This window comes from Mustela lutreola, chromosome 7 (assembly GCF_030435805.1).
Source record: "Mustela lutreola isolate mMusLut2 chromosome 7, mMusLut2.pri, whole genome shotgun sequence".
In the NCBI taxonomy this organism is placed as follows: domain Eukaryota; kingdom Metazoa; phylum Chordata; class Mammalia; order Carnivora; family Mustelidae; genus Mustela; species Mustela lutreola.
In genome coordinates, this window is record NC_081296.1 from 67,959,810 (window position 1) to 67,983,270 (window position 23,461).

Here is a 23,461-nt window from a genome sequence, read left to right on the forward strand (position 1 = left end):
ATATCATTGAATATATACCCTATGCTCTACCTTTTATTCTGGTGACTTACTCATTCCATAACTGGAAGTTTCTTCTCTCACTATGTACTATTCTATTTTGTATTTTGAACTTATGAAACTGTGTGTAGTTCCTTGGACACATTTTGTTGTTGTTGTTTGTTCTTCATTGGTTGACTCCTTAGTCATTAGGCTCTGTTGACTGATTGCTTTGAGACATAATCTTTGAGACTCTCTTTCCTCCTTAGCTTCTGTGATGCTATGCTCACCTATATTCTGTTACCTCTGTGACATCTTCTCCTCCTCCTTCCTAGAGTCTTCTTTTACTACTCATCCTGTAAATGTCTCTTTTCCCAGTGTTTTGACCTCAACCCTCCTGATCTGTCACTCTCTATATGTTTTTGGACAAACTTTTACAGATCCCTGGCTTCGGTTATTTCCCGAAACATTGTATATAGCTAAAGATCACACCTTTATCACCAAGTGACTACTAGATGTTTCCACTCAGATCAGTGGTTCCTAAATACTTGGGGGATTACATATCTCTTTAAGAATCTGATTAAAGCTATATCCTTCTTCCCAGAGAAGTACATAGATTAAACAAATTTTGCATACCCTTTTTGGGTGTTCATGCCCCCCACCCAGACCCCTTCCATGGACTCCTTACAGGTCTGTGGTCTTTTCCTTCAGATTTTATTTATTTGAGAGAGAGCATAAGTGGGTATGGGATGGAGAGAAGGGAGAGAGGGAGAGGGAGACGCAGACTCTTTGCTGAGCAAGGAGCACCACTCAGGCCAGGACCCTGAGATCATGACCTGAGCCAAAGACAGATGCTTAACTAACTGAGCCACCTGGGTACCCTGAAAAATTTGGATTTAAAACATTTTAAATTGAGAGCTTCTAAGTACCAGATACCATAATAGGTGGTGAGGGTACAATGTAGAATTTAAAAAGGTTACAATTCCTAATTTATAGTCTAGTTTGTAGTGTTGGTGGGATGGGCAAGAGACATAAAGCAATGAAAGAATTATACAAATATAAAAAATTAGACCTGTGGTAAATTCTAATAAGGGCAGGTATGTGGTGTTTTGACAGCATATCATGGTCTGGAAGGTCAAGGATGTAGAATCAATAAGAACACTTGGTGACTGATTAGATACAGGAGCCAGATGAGGAAGAGATAGGTATCAAGAATGGCTAGGTTTCTGGTATGAGCAACTATGTGCATGCAGAGAGAAGTCTGATTGGTTTCTAGTTTTGTCATGGTCCACACCATCTTAAGCAGTGGCTACAGGTAATTTTCTTAAAACACCTGGTTTGAGTGTGTCATATATCTTCTTAGAATTCCTTGAATGGCTCTTCTTTTTCTACAAGATGAATTTCAAACTCTTGATTGCTAAGTGTATTGTATAATTTGGCTCCCTTTGCCTTTTGTTCCTCCACAGATCCTGGGCATTTTTAATGTAGCCATATTACAGTTATTATGCTCCCTGAATGTGTTCCCTCTCTTGTTTCTTTGTCTTTACATAGGTTACATTCTCTTTGAAATGCTTTTCTTTTGTGCCCATCCTGCCTCTGCTCTTTGATACTTTGGTAATTTCTACTCATTTTTCATTTTCTCTGGGAATTCTTTTTGGACCTCGTTAGTCTGATTGAGCTGCCCTTTGCTGTGCTTCCTTTGTACCCCGGGCAGAGAGAGCCTGTCCTTACTAATAGGATTCTTTAGTTTTTGCTTCTTTATTGATTATTGGTTATATGATAATTGGTTGTCTGGTAATTGATTGCAATCTCTTGAGAGTGGGAATGTCTTGTCTTTGTGTTCCAAGATCTGTGGGTGGTGAATGCTCAGTAAATGTTTAACTTGAGGAATTTATGAATTCGCTCTTCTTTTATGTAGTGTGACTTTGTACAAATTGTTCTGTTTAGAATGCCTTCTTTGCTTTGTTAACTTGTAGACATCCTTTATTTAACACTAATCCGTACTTGATCCTTCAGTGACAGTTCCTCCTTCCATTGTGCTTCTATAGCTTTCCTTTTCTTTATACCCAGGTAAATATTTGACAGTACAGAGTAGAGATCAAGTGTCCTTCAGGAGATGAATGGATAAAGAAGATGTGGTGTATACATGTGTATACAAACATGCACACACACACACACAAACACGCCATTGCATATTACTCAGGTATAAAAAAGAATGAAATCTTGTAATTTACAATAACATGGATGGACCTAGAGGGTATAAGTCAGAGAAAGACAAATAACATATGATTTCAGTCATATCTGGAATTAAACAAAACAAGTGAACAAAAAAAAGAGACAAAAAATGCTCTTTTTTTTTTTTTTAAAGAATTTATTTATTTATTTGACAGATCACAAGTAGGCAGAGAGGCAAGCAGAGAGTGAGAAGGAGAAGCAGTCTCCCTGCTGAGCAGAGAGCCCGATGAGAGGCTTAACCCACTTAGCCACCCAGGTGCCCCCCAAAACGGACTCAATACAGAGAACAAACTGGTAGTTGCCAGAAGCAGGGATGGGTGAAATATCTTGGGGGCACCTAGGTGAATCAGTGGGTTAAGCCTCTGCCTTTGGTTCAGGTCATGATCTCAGGGTCCTGGGATCCAGCCCTGCATCAGGCTCTCTGCTCAGCAGGGAGCCTGCTTTCCTCCCCTCCGCTTCTGCCGCCTCTCTGCTAACTTGTGATCTTTGTCTGTCAAATCAATTGATCAATCAATCAATAAATCAATCTTAAAAAAAAAATTTATCTTGTTGAGCACTGAGAAATGTATAGAATTGTTGATCATTATATTGCACACCTGAAACTAATACAGCATTAATATAGTGTGTTAATTATACTTGAATAAAAAATAAATGAGTGCATGTATATATATCATGAGCATCATGGAGTTGTAGATTGAATAAATAATTCCTCAGTGTCCAATTCCATTTCATGGGGTAGGTTACTTTTGAATAATACTCGTCTTACCTGTTGCATTGACTTGTACTTCATTGTTCCATAAAGGCAGCTGTATCTCCAAATTCTGGATAATAAGTATTCTTTGTTTACTGTGTAGATGCTACCTGCAATGCCTCCTTTTCTCCCTTCATTAACTTTATTTCTCCTTCATGACGCAGCTCAAAAGTCCACTCTTCTTTTGTAACCTTCCTAGATTACCTAGGTTCTATGTGTTCTACAGTGTTCCTGGAAGGCTTTTTCTAAACTGCTACCAACAGTATTGCAGTGTTATCATCCGATCTCTTTATATAGAACTTGAGCTTCATAAAGGGAGTTAATTTTATCCATTCCTTAAACCTGGTTCAGTGTCTAATTAGTGCTTAACAAGTATTATTGAATTGATTGTATCCTTATTTATTTGTGTTTACATAACCCAGAGAATGTTGGGTGGAACTAGTTTTGGGATGAAAAATACTGTCCCTGTATAATCTGTACAATTTATGGTCTCTACGTAGGTAATTTGGATAATGTACTGGGTTCAAGTTGCTTGAGTAATCTTTATATTCTCTATTTCAGTACTGCTTTCTCCTGTCCTTTAGCAGGTGTTCCCTGCCCCCCAGTGGTTAGATCATGGCTAACATTTTTAGTCAAGGTAAAGGTTTTAAAATCCTTTTATGGGGCACCTGGGTGGCTCAGTGGGTTAAGCCTCTGTTTTCTGCTCAGGTCGTGATCCCAGGGTCCTGGGATTGAGCCCCACATCTGGCTCTCTCTCAGCGGGAAACCTGCTTCCTCCTTTCTCTCTCTGCCTGCCTCTCTGCCTACTTGTGATCTCTGTCAAATAAATAAAATCTTAAAAAAAAAAAATCCTTTTATGGTGTTTCTTTTTAAGTCATATTTAAAATCCCATAGGTTAATTTTCAGATAAAACAGTGCTGGCCTCCCCCTCACCATTTTTCCTTTATGTCTGATATGCCTGGAGCCCAGCTTAATCTAAGTAAGTGTAGCTTGACCTACCTGTGCTTTTGCCACAATGAGCTACCATGTATTCCAATTATGCAGTTATTAGTTGGGAGAGTCACTCAGTCTGACTTTGATTCTTGGTTTCACTACATTGTTCTCACATAGCCCTATCAAGATTCTAAAATTTTGCTACAGTGAATAGCTATCATCTTGTTTTTAGAAACCTGCCTCCTCCCTCTATCCCTAGCACATGCTCAGAGTTGCTTGCTGATCATGTGGCTGTTCTTTAGACTGAATTGGAGTATCCCCTGTAGTCTGGTTTGGGGTATCTCCTGGCTAATGTCCTTTCTCCTGTATTATTGACAATGAGAGGCTGACTCTTGATTTCTTGGCAAGTTGACTTATACCCTGTCCTATGCCTTTATACGTTATTTTTTCTCAGAAACCAAATCTTAGCTATCTAGGGAGACTTGCTATGTATATATGGCTAGCTGTTATTTCTAAATACCTGCTGCAAAGTTCTCTTTTCTTCCCTCTCTCTCTCGCTTTTTTTTTTTTTTTTTTTTTTGGTAAAGATTTTATTTATTTATTTGACAGAGTGAGTGCCCGTAAGCAGGGGGAGTGGCAGAGGGAGAGGGAGAAGCAGGCTCCCCACTGAGCAGGGAGCTCAATGGGGCTCTATCCCAGGACCCTGGCCAGACCTGGGGCAAAGACAGGTGATTAACGACTGAGCCACCCAGGTGCCCTGCTGCTGCAAAGATTTCAGTAGTATATCATGAAAGAAGGACAATGTAGTAGATTTTTCATCAATCTAAATATATTCAAAATAAAAGAGTATTACTCATTATGAGATGCGTTCTGCCTAGATTTTTGGTCTTAAAATATCCATTATTTTTAAAAGATTTATTTATTTATTTGAAAGAGAGAGAGAGAGTGTGTGAGCGAGTCGGGTTGTGGGGGACAGAAGGAGAGAGAGATGAGCAGATTCCTTGCTGGAACAAATTCCTTGCTGAGAGGGGGGCCTGATGTGGGGCTTGATCCCAGGACCCTGAGGTTATCACCTAAGCCAAAATTAAGATTTGGTTGCTGAACTGACTGAGCCACCCAGAAGCCCCTAAAATATCCACCATTTAAAGAAAGAATGGTAATAGTAGGTGGTATACTTTGTTACATAAAAATGTGGTCATGTTATGGTGGTCAACTAAATTTTACTGATCTGTGATGTCTAGTAGTTTAGGAACTGTTGTGTTGACTATCACTCATTTTCATGAAGCATTGTGGTCCTTCTTGTAAAGTAGGCATGACTTCTTTCATATGCATTTGTGGACAATTTTTCGGTCTCTTTTTTTGTTATAAGCATCTTGATTTTTGCCTGATTCTACCCTTGAAGGTTACTTGCTGTCTCCCAGTGCTCATCTTTGGCCAGTAGTTCTACTTTCTGTTTTTATACATTCATGAGCGTTTTAAAGCTCTGTGCAGCTCTCAGCTTAGGTAAATTTCTTCCTGTTTTTCCTTTTATGCTTTTCTAGATAAGATGTTTCTTTTAAGGGTTCAGTAGTACATTGACAGCTTTCATTGTTCATGTTTCTTTTAGACCTATTCTTTTTTATTTTGTAATTCATATGGAACTAACTTTTTTTTTTTAAGATTTTATTTATTTATTTGACAGATCACAAGTAGGCAGAGAGGCAGGCAGAGAGAGAGAGAAGGAAGCAGTCTCCCTGCTGAGCAGAGAGCCCGACGGGGGGCTCGATCCCAGGACCCCGAGATCATGACCTGAGCTGAAGGCAGAGGCTTAACCCACTGAGCCACCCAGGCGCCCCTGGAACTAACTTTTTAAACTTCCTTTATGTTACTGATTTCTGACATTTTTCTTTGAGGTCTTAGTAAAACAAACAGAAAAGAAACTGTTACTAAGGTATCCTTTGATTCTGAAGATATTTACTGATTTTTTCTTGTAGATGAGTATATGCAGATGGCAGTCTTCATTACAGCTTTTGCTTTTATTACATATGGTAAATTATTGAATCATAATATTTCTTACAACGCAAAGAATCTGTTTGCCTTTGTTGATTTTTCTAAGAAATATTCAGTCAAAAGTCATTCAGGCAAAAAGTAGTAAGTTATTAGACTTTCCTAGGAAAATATTCTTATCTCTTCAAGTATCTGTCAATAATATTTATCCATTTCTTTAAGGAGAAATAATTTGTGATGAGAGTCAGTGGTACTAGTTTTTTCTAATTAAAACTGTACCTCTTTGGAAAGCAGAATCCTTGTTTGCATATATAACGTGAGTGTGGTTAAATGTATATAGGTCCTGTTTCCAAATCCCAAATTATTGACAGTAAATCAGTATTTGGTATTTGGACTTGCCTGAAAACTGGGACCTATGGTTTCATATTCATTTATTCAACAGATAGTTTGTGTTTGCTGTGTTCCAGGCATGGTGGTAGGCACTGGAATAGAGTGGAGCTAACAGTCTGGTGGGCAAGACGTTAATTAATACATAGTTTTATTTTATTTTTAAGAAGATTTTATTTATTTATTTGTCAGAAAGAGAGAGAGAGAAAGCACACAAGCAGGCAGAGGCGGAGAGAGAGGCAGGCTCCCTGCTGAGCAAGGAGCCTGATGTGGGACTCCATCCCAGGACCCTGGGATCATGACCTGAGCTGAAGGCAGCAGCTTAACCCACTGAGCCACACAGGCGTCTCAATACATAGTTTTATAAAAGTAGAGTTGTGGGGATGCCTGAGTGGCTCAGTCAGTTAAGCAGCTGCCTTTGGCTCAGGTCATGATCCTCAAGGGGCCAGGATCCAGCTCCACATCAGGCTCCCTGCTTAGTGGGGAGCCTGCTTCTCTTTCTTGGCCCCTCCCCCACTTGTATTCTCTCTCTCTCTTTTTCTCTCTCAATAAATAAAATCTATAAAAAAATAAAAATAGAGTTGTGGTAGGTGCTACGAAGAAATACAGGGTACTATGAGAGCATATTAAAAGGATTGCATGGAGCACTGGGTGTGGTGAAAAAATAATGAATAGTTATGCTGAAAATAAATAAATTTAATTAAAAAAATAATGAATACTGTTATGCTCAAAATAAATAAAAAATAAATAAATAAAATAAAAAAAAATAAAAGGAGACCTCATCTGATCCTTGGGGGTTAAGAAAAGTTTCCTGAGGAAGTGACAGAAACTTATGCTTGAAAGGTGGGTTAATAGCAGTTAGATTTGAGGTATCTGGGAAAATCTTAGCAAAAGGCAAGGAAGGTGATTATGTGGGCTTGAGATAACATTCTGTCACATTCTGTCCTCTCTTTCCATCTTTACCTCTCTGAACACTTTCTAAAATATGCTTTTAATCATATTACTATGCTGGTTAGGAAGGTTTTAGAGCTCTTTATTGAGTAGATTGTTGGCTCTTTGACGATAGGACTTTTTGCCACTTTTAATTCCTTAGTTCAGGTTTCACATATTGGAGCTAGTCATACTTTGCCTGTAGATAGAGGAGTTGGTTTTAGTTGCAGTACTAAATGGTAGCCAGGGATGGGGTTGTGTTTAAAGTAGTATGATTTGCTCTTCTTTTCCTGCTGCCTAACACACGCCAGCAAGTTTGTTGCTAGCAAAGTTTATTTATTTATTTATTTAGGTGCAAAGCCTGTTTTGTAACTTTGTCTGTAGCTGTTATTTTTTTTTTTAAGATTTTATTTATTTATTTGACAGAGAGAGAGATCACAAGTAGGCAGAGAGAAAGGGGGAAGCAGGCTCCCTGCTGAGCAGAGCCCGATGTAGGGCTCGATCCCAGGACCCTGAGACCATGACCTGAGCCGAAGGCAGAGGCTTTAACCCACTGAGCCACCCAGGTGCCCCTGTAGCTGTTATTCTAAGAATGGTTTTTACTGTGTTGATTTAGGAATACAGTAAATAAGACCATAACCCTGGGGTTTTGGGGATGTGTGTGGTGATGGCTTTGTCTAAAGATTTAAGATGATTACCAAACATTTTAGTCACTTCAGAGAGGTAGGTCACTGGTAGATATTGGAACTGAGTTGATGGGATCTGAGTAGATTGGATAAGGGATATAGTTTGTTTTGTTGGTGGATTCTGTTAAGGCTTGCCAACTAGTTCTAGTGTAGACATCTGAACAGTGCAAAAAGTGCCGGTCTTTGCCCTATCCTCAACACATACAAGACATTCAAATATTTGAATAGACAAAATGTGCATGTAAGTGGAATAGGGCTTATGTGTTTATAGAGCAATCTGGGATCAAAGTTGTGTTCATATTCCATGAATTCTCTATCCCTACCTTCCTTAAATTTAGTAAAATATCTTTTTGAAAGCTCAAACAAGGGAAACCAAGGGAAAGATTTTTGTGTTAGGCTGATGAGCAGGGGTTAGGAATGATAACTGAAATGAGGGAATTTTTCTTTCCTTTTTTTTTAAGAATAGGGAGAGAGAGAGAGAGAGAGAATGTGTGTGTGCATGAGGGGGGGGGGAGCCAAGGGAGAGGGAGATAATCTCCAACAGACTCCATGCTGAATGCAGAGCCCTACGCAGGCTCCATCCCACGAGGATGGAGGATCATGACTTGAGCCAGAACCAGGAGTTGGGATGCCTAATATACTGAAATGAGAGAATCCTAATAGCGAGGTAAAATGCAGGAGTGTCAGCTTTAGCAGTTAGTTAGCTTGGCATATTCAAAACTTGGGTTATATAAGGATGCCTTTTATTTTTAAAGAGAGAAAGAGTATGTGCAGGCTGGGTGAAGGGCAGAAGGAGGGAAAAAAAAACTCAAGCAGACTCTTGGCTGAGCACAGAGCCAGATGTGGGGTTTGATTTCACTACCTTGAGATCATGACATGAGTGGAAATCAAGAGCCCCTGGTGGTGGTTCTAAAAGATCTGGCATTTCATGTTTGCTTGATGTAGGGGAAGAGTAGCAAAAGAAAATCTCCAATTTCCCTGTCTTCCACAGTGTCCTCTGAGATTCTCCAATGAGAGATTTTATTTCAACGTCTTCTTTGGGATGCAACTACCACTAGTTATGGTTGTTAACCAGTCATTAGTCATTTACATCTTAGAATCAATGTCAACACAATTCTGTCTTTAATTTTGTGTGAGGAAACCTTAGACCCTAAGAGGAAAGCATTCTTGGAAGAGGTGGGAGATTTTGACAAGGCAGGAGGAGAGGTTTCTGGGGTCAGGGAAGAGGAGGAAGGTGTTAAAGAAATTTATGTTTTTCAGTTTTGCCTAGGATTTTGGATATTATTCATTTGTTGCACTGGTGATGCTCCTGTTGACAGTGCCTGCATGGGGGTTTCAGAGCAACTTCGTAAGTCTGTGACCTTTAACCTACACATTTTCCAGTCCATACTATAACTCCATCACACTTTCTTCCTGTGGTGTGGCAGAGGAAGAGCAGAATGAAGGGAAACAAGACCCTTCTTCCTAACATGTTTCTGGTCCAGGTCTGATTAATCCTGTTGGTTAAGTCTCTTCCTCTTGGCTCCTTTCTTTCAATCCCCTCATTCTCCTTCATATAGTGTTTTGTATTAGGTCAACAAGTAATTAGTACTTCTCAGTATTTGCTAATTCTTGTAAGAGTTGAAAGAATACAGTTTGGAAACATGGACCACAATTTCTGCTTTCTATTTTGCCTCTTTTCTTTCTCATTTTAAACAACTGTCCCTTTTTACTACTTGACTGTTAGCAGTTCAGAAGGAGCAGCAGCTGGTCAGGGGTAGGAAGAAATAATTTTTGATGTTTGGTTGGGAGAAATGCTATTCGTTAACTTGTTCAGCGACTGCCTGACATAATATTCAGCAGTTTTTTCTTTGCACTTCATAGCCTAAATATCTTGAATAAACAAAAATTGAAAACACAGGATCAGGGCATTAAAGCTTAGATAATACTCTGTCGTGCAAAAAATTGTTTCCACGGTTTACTGTTTTATTAGGACATCTTTCATCTTTGTCAGGCAAGTTAATGGCAACTCTTCTTCTCTTCCTTCTTGGTAGTGGAGTTTTCGGTCTCCTTCCTACTTTCCTAGTGTTCTTCGGTCGTGGATGTTGTAGACTCGACCACCCGTCTCTCAGTCTTTTCTTCGATATTTCCCGACGGTCTAGCGCTATCCAAACCCACAGCACATTGGAGAGGAAGACCGCGGATTCATTAGACGAGCTGGTGAAGCCCCCGGGGCTGTGGAGCCAGATGTGGGTGGGACTGGGTGCGGCAGGGGCGGGGCCGCTGAGGAGCCCGAGGGAAACGGTGGAGGGCACAGTTGAGAAAGCCCGCGGGCAAAGGTTTCACAGTTTTCACGAAGCCTTCGTGTGCGAGGGTGAGGGAATTGGGGTGCCTTCTTCCTCCCTCGCCGTTCTTGATTCTGGAAGCTTCATTAGGCTTTTATCGGTTTCTTGGACCCGGAAAAGCAGAGGCTTGAGCTCCAGGGGCGGGTCCCAAGGGTCTTGTCGCTGCTCCGGGGCCGTTTGGCCTCCTGGTGTTGGGGGAGGGGCGAGGGAGGCGCTGCTCGCGCCTCCTCTTGCGCTTGCGCGGCGGGCTCTGAGCGGGTAGGAGCGCGTGCGCGGTGACGTGGACGTCCGGTGCGCGCGCAGGCTCTTCAGCTGGAGCGGACACACGGTGTGCGAACCGAACAGAATAACCCGCCCCCAGCGGGATGTGAAGGACTCCGGGTGAAGCCGACCACGCCCCGCACGGTAACTCTCGGGCCTGGGTGGAGGGCGTCGCTTTAGTACTGGCCCGAAGAGAGTTTTTTGAGAGTTTGAAGCGCTTGTGGATTTGAACAGCGTGAGAAGCGTTCCGCTGTGCGATCTTCGCACGCACCGGCCAGGCCGGGCCTTGCGCGGGGCTGCCTTTGGCGCGCGCCTGTGGCCCCCGGAGCGAGGCTGCGCATGTCACCTCGCGCGCGTTCCCGGCCTCACTTCCGCGTCGCGCAGCGAAGTAACTGGGAACATCGACGCCAGAAAGAGAAGCCACGAGGCGGGCGGGGTGAGAAGCGCCCTTGGCGTGGCCCTGCCCTCGCGTGCGTGGGGTGCCGCACCGCATGGTACTATCAGCGTGATGACTTTCAGGGCGGCGCGGGGCTTTAGGTCGAGAGCTGCGCTTGTGCGCTTTGCATTTTAGAGCTCTGGTCTCGGGGTTCCAAAACTCTGAGGGAAACGGTGCTGACGTCGCTTTTAAAGGAGCTGTGTGTAGCGTTTTGACACCTGTGTAAACGTCTTTTTTTAGCATGTAATTTCCGGGCAAGTTGTTTGAGGCAGGACCGCGCGTGAGTTTAATAAAGAAGGAGGGCGAGGAAGTGAGCCACACAGGAGTGGGAACTTGGTAAACAAAGGACCGGTGGCTAGTAAGTGCAGAAATGAGGGCGGGGAAAACAGGTGGGAAGAGCAGGTGTTATTTTTTTCTTCCCCTCTGTGGGCAGCCTTTGGCTAGTTCTCCGTTTATGAGGCTTCCCGCGTCTGTTAAATTGTCAAGGAGGTCTTTGCCCTTAGTGGTAGGTGGGTCTGGGATATAACAGTCTATTCGAGTAACACTAACCAAAGTTGAAGGATCTATGTGCGAAGAGCATGGAGAAGTTAGAGATCGTTTCAAACTGGGTTGTAAGTGGAAAGTGGTAATGTTTTCCCGTGAAGATTTTTGCTTTGCTTTTGGAACCCTGGGGTTGCCTCTTCCTGGGGAGGGTGCAAGCTGGGAGGGGTGAAGGAGGTCTTAAAGGAGGGTGACTGAGGGCAGAACAACGTGAGTGATCAAAGTACAGCCTTCTCTGAGAGAAGACCACGACCACGGTCAGGGTTCGCGTCGCCGGAGCAGACACGTGGATCAAAGGAACTCTCGAGTCCACCCGCGCGCCCCCGTGGGTGTTGTGAAGGTTCTCAGGCTTCTGTGGTGTAATCCCTGGCAAATACAGCCTGGTCTCCTTCTTCTTTACGGGCACGACGCCGCGGCTAGGCTGCAGGGAAAGTGCCTGGAGGCGGCGTGACGACTGCTGGGAAGGGGGCTGGCCGGAGAGGGTTGGGTGGCTGGTTCTGTAGTCTCCACGGTAACAGAATGCGACTGGATCCCGCCCCGCGTTCGGCAGGTTCCGGCCGGCGGCACGTGATCTGTCCGGACTCCTCTTCTCCGGAAGAGCTTTCTTTGCGGCATTTTTTCACGTGGTTGTCGGCTAGCTAATCTCTGCAGTTAAAAGCGGTGATTTTGGGCCCTTGACAGTCGACGGCGACTGCTCTTCCCGGGGACTAGCAGGAACTAGCAGGAGGCCTTTTCACTTACAGGGGTATGGGATCAGTGCTGGTGCTTCTTGCTTCCCAGTGGTTATGTTTCCAGCGGTTCTGTGGGTTAAGTGGGTTGAGTTCACCTAACAAAAAACACATGCTTAGGACTTGAGGAAATTCAGTGCCCTGGATACTTTGCCATACTTATTCTAGGGTAGAGTGGCAGTTTGATTACTAGCCGTTTCTGCCATAAACTGAGAGCTTGATTACCCCAAGTTATAGTTAAGGGACCATTCCTAGGAATAGAAAATGCTTCTGTACTTAGCAATTAACTGGTGGTATCTGGGAAGAGAAGGGTTGGGACTTAATGTCTTAGGCAAATCCAGTTCTGTGCCTTAAAACCTAACATATTTCAGGTAGTATTTTGCGACTTACTTTACAGGATTGTGATTATAAAATTCTCAGGATGTTGTCTGGTCTGAAGTTAGGTGCTTACTAATACAGATTGCAAGTCTCACTTATTAAAATCAACCAAGTGGTTAAGAATTGGTGGTTGGCTATTTTACTGGTTTTGCTACCATTTGCTGTTATGTTTTCTGATTATATCCAATTTTTTTTTTTTTTTTAGGCTTTTAATTTATTGACAGAGGTAGAGCTCTCGCACTCACGCACAGGCAAGGGGAGGGGCAGAGGGAGAAAAGAAGCAGGTTCCCTGCTAAGCAGGGAGCCTTGAAATAGGGGGCAGGGGCGCTAAATCTGAGAACCTTGAGATCATGACCTGGGCTGAAGGCAAACCATAACAGCTAGGCCACCCTAATGCCCCCCAGGTTCTGTTTTAAGATTTTCTGAATTTCTGGGCCCATTGTATACTGGTAAATACCGACATTCTGATGAACTCATTCTCTTAAATTTTGTGTTTCAGAAACTTAGTTTAACTTAAATCATATTTTTGTAGTGAGTGTTTATTTTTATTTTTTGTAGTGATTTTATTAAGGAGCAAACTTATATCTTGGTGCCTGCCATACAGTAATACATTTGTTTTACGAAAGGTTGCCCTTTTTTTTTTTTTTAAAGGATTCTATTTATTTATTTGACAGAGATCACAAATAGGCAGAGAGGCAGGCAGAGAGAAGGGGAAGCAGGCTCCCTGCTGAGGGAGCAGGGAGCTCAGGACCCTGAGATGATGACCTGAGAAGAAGGTAGAGGCTTAACTCACTGAGCCACGCAGGCTCCCCCCCCCCTTTTTTTTTTTTAATCAACTTTGGGAACATTCAGAATAGGTTGACCAGCATTTCTGTGTTTTTAAAGTAATGTTATTTTGATTGGGTGTTTTTTTGGACGGGGAAATGTGGGAGGCAGGCAGTACATGAATCATTGAATTAGGTAACTACCTAGTAAACTAACTGGTGTATTTTGTAAGTTGTGTGAGGGTTATGGCTTTAGTAGTTAAACATTTCCTAAAGAGGTCATTGGTGAAAAGACATTTAGAATAGGGACTCTGAAATTGTAGTGATTTATGGCGCTTGTCACATTATCTGAAAACATTCAAAGCCTGTGTGTGTGTGTGTGTGTGTTCTGATGGGACTTTTTTGGAATGTTGTTTATCATCCACTACTAAACTTCGTGGCTCATTACTGTGGTTATATAGATAAATGCTTGATACTGAAAAGCTGAAGTGAGACTTTTCAAATGTTAAGCTGTAAGTGTACCCCAACTGTGGTCTTCCCTAAAGCTTTTAGAGAGCCAAATATAAGATATTTTTAGAATCTTGCTGGGAATAGATTTATTTCTTCATGAGTGGCTTAACCCTTCCTTAAGTACATTTGATTTTTTGCAGTTGGTTAAAGCCTTAGTTACTTGTGTGTCTGAAGTAGCTGAATATACTGAATTGACTATCCTCTTATTCTAAGATCCTGTATAGATCCCAGAAATGTAGGCGTGCTTATAGTGGACTCTGCTTAAAGATTGGCATGGAATAAGAATTCAATTTCTTGTTTCTATACTAGTAGCAGTATAGGTTCAAGAAGTAGAGATTGTTTTGGTCATAAGTTAGGTTTTTGGTTTTATGCATTTTCATCAACTTGGAATAGTTTGGAGTTTTTTTTTTTTTTTTTTAAATAAACGCCTTACACAGATCATAAGTCTGAAAGCTTTATTTCCTGTCTTCATACACATTTTTACATTGTTTTTATATTTGTTACCTGTGCAGAGTTCAAATAGCAGGCTGACTCTTCTGCACTTAATTTCTTTATTTAGGCAAAAAGAATAATTGAAATGTATGTGTATGAAGTTAGCATAAAATTTACTCAGTGTATTCTGTAGCACTAAGTGGGATTTCTGTCAGTTGAATCTTTGACATTTCATAGATTATTAAGAGTGCTTTTTATTTTTGATGGGGGTTGTGCAGAGAGTGGGGGGGAGAATCTTAGGCATGCTCCATGCCCAGCACAGAGCCTGTTGGGGTCCATCTCAAAAACCTGAGATCCTGACCTGAGCTGAAATCCAGAGTCAAACGCTTAGTGGACTGAGCCACTCAGGTTCCCCTTAAGAGTGCTTTTTAAAGTATTAGTTAAAACTTCTTTGCTCTAGGGCGCCTCGGTGGCTCAGTTGGTTGAGCAACTGACTTCGGCTCAGGTCATGATCCTGGACTTCCAGGATAGAGTCCCGCATCGGGCTCCCAGCTTCTTGGGGAGTCTCCTTCTCCCTCTGACCTTCTTCTCTCTCATGTTCTCTCTCACTCATTCTTTTTTTTTTTTTTTTTTTTTTAAGATTTTATTTATTTGACAGAGAGAAATCACAAGTAGGCAGAGAGGCAGGCAGAGAGAGAGAGAGAGAGAGAGGAGGAAGCAGGCTCCCTGCTGAGCAGAGAGCCCGATGCGGGACTCGATCCCAGGACCCTGAGATCATGACCTGAACCGAAGGCAGCGGCTTAACCCACTGAGCCACCCAGACACCCCTCTCACTCATTCTTTCTCAAATAAATAAATAAATAAAATCTTTAAAACAAAACAAAACAAAAAACCCCAAAACCTCTTTGCTCTAGTTTTACCTGTAATCTGAAACCTAAGATTTTACTATTATAGAAGATAATGTTTAAGAAATTTTGAACCCTTTAATATATTCATAGGTTTGGAATAGCTGCATTTTTTTTGTTAGTTCTTTGCCACCTTAGTTATATTTAAATGTACTTAAAAAGAATGTTTTACATAATTGTTTGCAAAAATTTTTGGTGGTTTATGAGAAAAACTTTAAACTTTATGAACTAAGTACAGGATTTTGCATTGTTTGAGTTATATGCCATTGTAGAGGTATTTGTGAACTGTCTAAGCTTTACTATTTTTATAGTCACCTTGATTTTGATTTTTTAAAAAAGATCTTATATGCTTATTTGAGAGAGAGAGCAAACAAGGGAGAGAGCACAAGCAGGGGGAGAGGCAGGCAGAGGGAGAGGCTGAAGCAGGCTTACTGCCAAGCAGAGAGCCCCATGTGGGGCTTGATCCCCAGTACCCTGAAATCATGCCCTGAGCAGAGGGCAGACACTTAACTGACTGAGCCACCCAGGTGCCCCTTAATTTTGATTTCTAAGGCTGTTCAAATTTTGCCTTATCAGTCTCTGATAGGTGTTGCCTAAACTTGTTAGTTTTAGGAAACAATAAGCTTAATAGTCTAAAGCCTAAAGCAGCCTTTGGAAAGAATCACCCTAAATTCTATCTCTTAAGAGTAAGATCCAAATTGGAGAAGACACATATATTTTTTAATCTTTCCTGGGTATTAGTGTTTTAGTGTAAGGAAGTAGGTTTCTTTTTTTATGTCTAGCTATAATAGGAAACAGTAGCTAACCTTTTTTTGAAGTCTTGACTTTTAAAATATCTATTATCCTCAGGCTAATTGTGAATATTTTAAGTTCCAGAGATTTTTTTTGTTGATTTGGTCAGTTCTCTAAAAAGAGGTAAAATTCAGCTCATATGATTTTTGCTGCTTGTCAGTAGCTCTGATGAAAGATAAAATTAGACTTTTTAATTAAAATTAGGAGAACCAATAAAAGATGGATTTGATTAATCAAAATTACTGACCCACTTGATCAGGGGTAGTGATGTAGCATCTTCCTTTTTGTGTAAAAGCTAATTGGAGATAACTTTATATTTGTAGAATATTTAGGTAATTTAACAACATCAGTTGAATATAACAACGTGAGATTTCTTTCTTTTCTTTTTTTTTATTTATTTGACAGAGATTACAAGTAAGCAGAAAGGCAGGCGGGTGTGTGTGTATGTGTGTGGAATCAGGCTCCCTGCTGAGCAGAGAGCCTATGTGGGGCTAGATCCCAAGACCCTGAGATCATGACCTGAGTTGAAGGCAGAGGCTTAACCCATTGAGCCACCCAGGTATACCCCCTGAGATTTCTTTATAACTTTTTATTGAGATATAAATCACATAACATAAAATGTACTATTTTAAAGAGTACACTTCACTTTTTTAGTTCCTGAACATTTCTGTCACTCCCAAAGAAACCCCATCCATACCCTTTAGCTGTTGTCTCAGTTATCCCTCTCTCCTTCCCGTGGCAACCACTAATCTACTTCTGTCTCTACAGATTTATTTATTTTGGACATTACATATAAATGATACAAAATCATACAATATTTGTGGGATTTTTCATTTGAACTTTAAAAAAATTAACCAATTTTAACACTTTTTGAATAGGTTGTATGTTCACAAGGGAAAATTTTAGAACATGCTTTCCCATCCTCCCAGTTTTTCCTTGTTACAGCCAGCAATGCTAGTTCCTTTTGTTTCCTTACAAATAGTTTGTATATGTCAGGCAAATACATACCTATTTGTTTTTTCTTTGGTTTTTTGTTTTTAGCTTTATAAAGAAGTGTAGTATAATCTACCACTCTATGGAACATTTTGCCCTTAACATATCTTGTAAAATAGGAGTCCCTAATATTTATGCATTACCATTTTAGCTGCAGAGTATTCATTCCATTCTTTAGATGTAGCATAATTTATTTAACCATTTAATCTTTCTTGATGGATTCTCCCATACCCCCAAAGTCCTTTGCTGTTATACAGAGAAATACAGGGAAGGATCTTGTATGCATCACTTATGGATGTGTGTCTGTGTGTGCACGTGCATACTTAAGGTGAGGCCTTAGAGGGGCGCCTGGGTGGCTCAGTGGGTTAAGCCTCTGCCTTTGGCTCAGGTCGTGATCCCGGGGTCCTGGGATCGAGCCCCACATCTGGCTCTCTGCTCGGTGGGGAGCCTGCTTTCCCCTCTCTCTCTGCCTGCCTCTCTGCCTACTTGTGATCTCTGTCTGTCAAATAAATAAATAAAATCTTAAAAAAAAAAAAAAAAAGGTAAGGCCTTAGAAGAACTGATGTTTCATAGGTTATATGCATTTGTACTTCTTATATTTTCATGTTGCCCTCTATCATAGAGATTCTTTTGTTTTATAGTCTCAGCATCTTGTTAGATGAGGAGGTTGATTTGCAGCCTTTCCAACACCTCTACGAAATTTTGATTTTTGCTGGTGTGATAGGGTAAAAGACAGTGTCAAGATGGTTTTCATTTGCATTTCTCTTATTCTGACATTATGTACATTTTTATAGGTGTTTGATTTTCCTATGTTTTATCTATTTTTTTTTTAAGATTTTATTTATTTGGCAGAGAGAGATCACAAGTAGGCAGAGGCAGGCAGAGAGAGAGGAAGGGAAGCAGGCTCCCTGCCGAGCAGAGAGCCCGATGCGGGGCTCTATCCCAGGACCCTGGGATCATGACCTGAGCCGAAAGCAGGCTTTAACCCACTGAGCCACTCAGGCACCCCTGTTTTATCTATTATTTGATACAGTACAGGACTGCAAATATGTTTTCTTTTTTAGAATTTTCCTAATTTTACTCTACTGTAGGAGTACAGTATATAATATATATAGCATACAAAATATATTAATCAACTGTTTATATTATGGTAAGCCTTCCATCAGCAGTAGACTGTCAGTATTTAAGTTTTTGAGGAGTCAGAAGTTACATATGGATTTTCACCTGTATGTGCAGTGAGGGGGAAGTCAAGGTCCTAATAACCCCTGAGTTGCTCAGGGGTCAATTGTAATTAGATTAAAATGAGATCTTTCTTTCTTTTGTTTTTTCCTCTCCTCTCCTTTTTTTTTCCTCTCCCCTCCTCTACTCCCCTTTTGTTTTCTTTCTGAGAGATTTCAGGGGAACGGGCAGAGGGAGGGGTAGAGGGAGAGAGAATCCCAAGCAGTCTGACGTAGGGCTCAATCTCACTCACAACCCTGAGATCATGACCTGAGCTGAAATCAAGAGTTGACTGCTTAACTGACTGAGTCACCCAGGTGCCCCTAAAATGAATTTTTAAATATTAAATATTCTGGACTGAATATCCTTACAGTGGTGAGAGAAAGGTAGAAGCAAAGTCTTCAAAGAGTTGAGGAATATATTTTGGGGATAACATGATTATTCTTGTATTTATAACAAAACAGACGTTCTCTTGATTGAAAAGGGTTTTGTTTGTTTTTTGTTGCAGGCTGGGAAGTCCACTGTGACTATGTGGTGACTACAGTTATCTTACGACTGAGTTTCCCACTGGAATCATGGAGGAGAAACAGCAGATTATATTGGCTAATCAAGATGGTGGAACAGTGGCAGGAGCAGCACCTACCTTTTTTGTCATCCTAAAACAGCCAGGAAATGGCAAAACTGATCAAGGAATTTTGGTTACTAATCGGGATGCCTGTGCTTTGGCTAGCAGTGTGTCATCACCAGGAAAATCTAAAGGGAGGATTTGTCTTCCAGCTGATTGTACTGTGGGAGGAATCACTGTCACTCTGGATAACAATAGTATGTGGAATGAATTCTATCATCGAAGCACAGAGATGATTCTGACCAAGCAGGGAAGACGCATGTTTCCATACTGTCGTTACTGGATAACAGGTTTAGATTCAAATATGAAGTATATCCTTGTCATGGATATATCTCCTGTGGATAACCATCGTTATAAGTGGAATGGTCGCTGGTGGGAACCAAGTGGGAAGGCTGAGCCCCATGTTTTGGGGAGGGTTTTTATTCATCCAGAATCTCCTTCCACAGGTCATTATTGGATGCATCAACCAGTATCTTTCTATAAACTCAAACTTACCAACAATACGTTAGACCAAGAAGGGCATATCATTTTGCACTCTATGCATCGGTACCTGCCGAGACTTCATTTGGTGCCTGCAGAAAAGGCTACTGAAGTGATACAGTTAAATGGCCCTGGTGTCCACACTTTTACCTTTCCACAGACGGAATTCTTTGCAGTAACAGCTTACCAGAACATTCAGATTACCCAGCTGAAAATAGATTACAATCCATTTGCTAAAGGCTTTCGGGATGATGGGCTGAATAGTAAACCCCAGAGAGATGGAAAGCAAAAGAACAGCTCTGACCAGGAAGGTAATAGTGTTCCCGGTTCTCCTGGTCAGCGGGTCCGTCTTACAGAAGGTGAGGGGTCAGAGATACAGCTAACTGATTCAGATTCTTTATCGAGGGGTCATGAAACGTCAGGCAAGTGTTTGGAGAAGCCTTCTCTTAGTATAAAACGGGACTTTCTTGGTTTCATGGATATTGATTCAGCCCTTGGTGAAGTTCCTCAACTGAAACAAGAAGTTTCTGAAAGGTAGGTAATAGCCTTTCTGTTCTTAGAGATAAAAGGAAAAATTTGGATTTAATACATTGATTCTGTGGATTACTGACTTAAGCCAGTATCAAATATACCACAATTGCTTTTACATTTTGTGAAGTGACAGTTCATTTTTTTGTAATGAATATGAGTTGGGTTTAGGATTTAGAATTATAGGCAAATTAGATGGTTTTTCAGAATGGGGACCTTTTGCTCATTTAGATACAGAGTTTTTAGGATTTTGTTGATAGTTCATGACTGTTCCTTGGTAATATATATAGAGAGAACTCTTCATTAATTGGGGGAGGGAAAGGAAAATACTTCAGATCCTAACTGAAACAATTGAGGCACAGAAGGGATTCAAAGTAAACTTACTTTTATCTATTTCAGAATTTAATGCTCTCTGGACAGCTACTATCCACAAGTTTACTACAAATAAGCTGAAAAGCCTTATATGTTAAAACCGCATCATGTGCTGTTGTTTTTTTATTTGAACTTGCATTACTTACTATTTTTTAATTGAAGACTTAAATTTTTTAGAGCAGTTTTAGGTTCACTGCAAAATTGAGAGGAAGGTGTAGAGATTTCCCACATATCCTCTACTGACACACATGCATCCCCCACTATTAGCACCCCCCACAAAAGTAATATATTTGTTCCAGTTTATAAACCATTGATACATCATAATCATCCAAAGTCCATAGATTACATTAGGGTTCATTTTTAGTGCTTTAATAGTCTATGAATTTGGGCAAGTAATGATCTGTATGTGTCATTTTAATATCACATAGTATTTTTATTGCCTAAAAATCCTCTGCTCTGTTAATCCTTCCCTTCCCTCCCAACCTCTGGCAGCTTCTGATCTTTTTATTGTCTCTCAAGCTTTGCCTTGTCCAGACTGTCATATAGTTGGAATCATACTGTATGTAACCTTTTCACATTGATTTCTTCCCTTAGTAATATGTATTCAAGTTTCCTTCCTATCTTCTCATGATCTGGTAGCACATTTCTTTTTAGTGCTAAGTAGTACTCCATTGTCCCAATGTACCAGTTTGTTTATCCATTCACCTACTAAAGGGCATCTTGGTTGCTTCCAAGTTTTGGCAATTATTAATAAAGCTCCCATAAACATTCATGTCAGTTTTTCAGGTTGAGTAAGTACCAAGGAGCGTGATTGCTAAATCGTATGGTAGGAGTATGTTAGATTGGTAAAAAATTTCCAAATTGTCTTTTAAAGTGGCTGTGCTGTTTTGCATTCCAAGCAGTAGTGAATGAGACTTGTTGTTCTGCCTCCTTCTCAGCATTTGATGTTGTCAGTTTTCTGGATTTGGGCAATTCTGATAGGTGTATAGTAGTATCTTGTTATTTTAAAATAATTTGTAATTCCCTGACGGCAGGCAATGTGGAGCCTCTTTTCATACACTTAATTGCTGTCTGTATGTTTTCTTTGGTGAGGTGTCTGTTAAGGTCCGTAGTCCTTTTTTATTTTTCCTTTTTTTTTGGTTGAGGTTTTATTTACTTAGCACATAAGTTAGGGGAGGGACAGGAGGAGAGGGAGAGAGAAACGCTCAAGCAGGCTCTGCTCTTAGCTCAGAGTCCAGAGCTGGATGTGGAGCTTGATTACACAACCTTGAGATCATGAGGTGAGCTGAAATCAAGAGTTGGCTGCTTAACTGAGTCACTCAGGTACCCCCGTGGTCCATTTTTAAATTATACTTTTTCTTAAGTTTTAAGAAGTTTTTTTTTTTTTTTAGTATTTTGGAACAGCAGTCCTTTATCAGATATGGCTCTTGCAGGTATTTTCTCCCAGTCTGTGGCTTCTCTTCTCGTTCTCTTGATACTGTCTTTCACAGAGCAGTTTATTTTTATGAAGTTCAGCCTGTGAGTTATTTCTTTCATGGATCTTGCCTTTGGTGCTGTATTTTAAAAAGTCCATACTTAGAACATGTAGGCTTCCTCCTGTGCTCTCTTCTAGGACTCTTATGGTCTAGTGTATCACATTTCAGTTTATTACCCATTTTGATCCTTTTTTTTTTTTTTTTTTTTGGTGAAGGGTGGAAGGGGTGTGTCTCGATTTAGTTTTTTGCATGTGGATGTCCTGCCATTCCAGTACCAGTTGTTGAGAAGATGATCTTTGCTCTAGTGTATTGTCTTTTGCTCCTTGATCAAAGATCAGGTGACTGTATTTATGGGGGGGCTATTTCTGGCCTCTCTGGTCTGTTACACTGACCTATTTGTTTTTTCTTTCACAAATACCACACTGTGTTGGTTTCTTTATAATAAGCTTGGAGTTGGGGAGTATCAGCCCTCCTCCAACTTTGTACTCCTCCCTCTTTTTTTTTTTTTTTTTTAAGATTTTTATTTATTTATTTGACAGAGAGCTATATAGAGAGAGAGCACAATTAGGCAGAGAGGCAGACAGAGAGAGAGGGAGAAGCAGGCTTCCTGCTGAGCAGGGAACCCCATGTGGGACTGGGTCCCAGGACCCTGGGATTATGACCTTAGCCAAGGAAGACGCTTAACTGACTGAGCCACCCAGGCGCCCTTCCTTCCTCCTTTAATATTGTGTTGGGTATTGGCTATTCTGGGTCTTTACCTTCTTCATATGACGTTAGAGTCAGAATCAGTTTATCCGTATCCACAAATAACTTGCTGGGATTTTAGTTGTGGTTGCATTGAACTTTTAGATCAACTTGGGAAGAACCGCCAGCTTGACTATATTGATTGTGTGCATCTGTGAACGTGGAATCTTTTTCTGTTTAATTTTTTATTTATTTTTTTGGTTTTACTCAAATTCAAGTTAGTTAATATGGTGTATTATTTTCAGAGTAGAATCTAGTGACTCATCAGTTGCATATAACATTCAGTTCTCATTATATCAAGTGTCCTCCTTAATACCCATCACCCAGTTACCCTATCCCCCACTCACATCTCGTCCAGCAACCCTCAGTGTGTTTCCTGTAGTTGTTTCTTATGATTTGTCTCCTTCTGTTTTTATCTCATTTTATCTTTCCTTCTCTTCCCTGTGTTCATCAGTTTTGTTTCTTAAATTTCACCTATGAATGAAATCATATGGTATTTGTCTTTCTCCGACTGATTTATTTCACTTAGCTTAATTCTTAGTTCCATATATGTCATTGTAAATGGCAAGATTTTGTTCTTTTTTTATGGCTGAGTAATACTCCAGGGGGTGTGTGTGTGTGTGTGTGTGTGTGTATCAATCACATCTTTTATCTGTTTAGCTCTTCAGTTTCTTTTATCTGAGTGTTATCACTTGCCTCATGTAGATCTTGGATTTGTGTGTGGGGGGGGCTGTTTTTTATTTCTTTTGAGCTCCGTTCGCAGTGTGGTGCCTGAACACATGGCCCCAAGATCAAGAGTTGTATGCTCTACTGACTAAGCCAGCCAGGTGCCCAATCTTGTACATATTTTGTTAGATTTTTACTTAGGCATTTAATTTTTTTGGGTAATACATAGTATTGTGTGTTTTTTAAAAAAAAAGATTTTATTTATTTATTTGACAGTGAGAGATCACAAGTAGGCAGAGCAGCAGGCATAGAGAGAGTTGGGGGGGAAACAGGCTCCCTGCTGAGCAGAGAAGCCTGATGCGGGTCTCTCTATTAGAACCCTGAGATCATGACCTGAGTCCAAACC

The 23,461-nt window shown here is 40.7% G+C and overlaps 1 protein-coding gene across 25 annotated transcripts in view; it reads left to right on the forward strand.

The window, feature by feature from the left end:
- The window catches only part of MGA (MAX dimerization protein MGA), a 170,479-nt gene that overhangs the window by 60,212 nt on the left and 86,806 nt on the right, over positions 1 to 23,461 (forward strand). For 21 of the 25 annotated variants that reach the window (XM_059181220.1, XM_059181226.1, XM_059181232.1 and 18 more), the window contains exons 1-2: positions 10,472 to 10,613; positions 18,674 to 19,804. In XM_059181220.1, coding sequence (XP_059037203.1) covers positions 18,741 to 19,804 — 1,064 coding nt within the window. In that variant the 5' untranslated portion in view covers positions 10,472 to 10,613; positions 18,674 to 18,740. The other 4 variants (XM_059181225.1, XM_059181221.1, XM_059181223.1 and 1 more) reach the window with 3 other exon arrangements.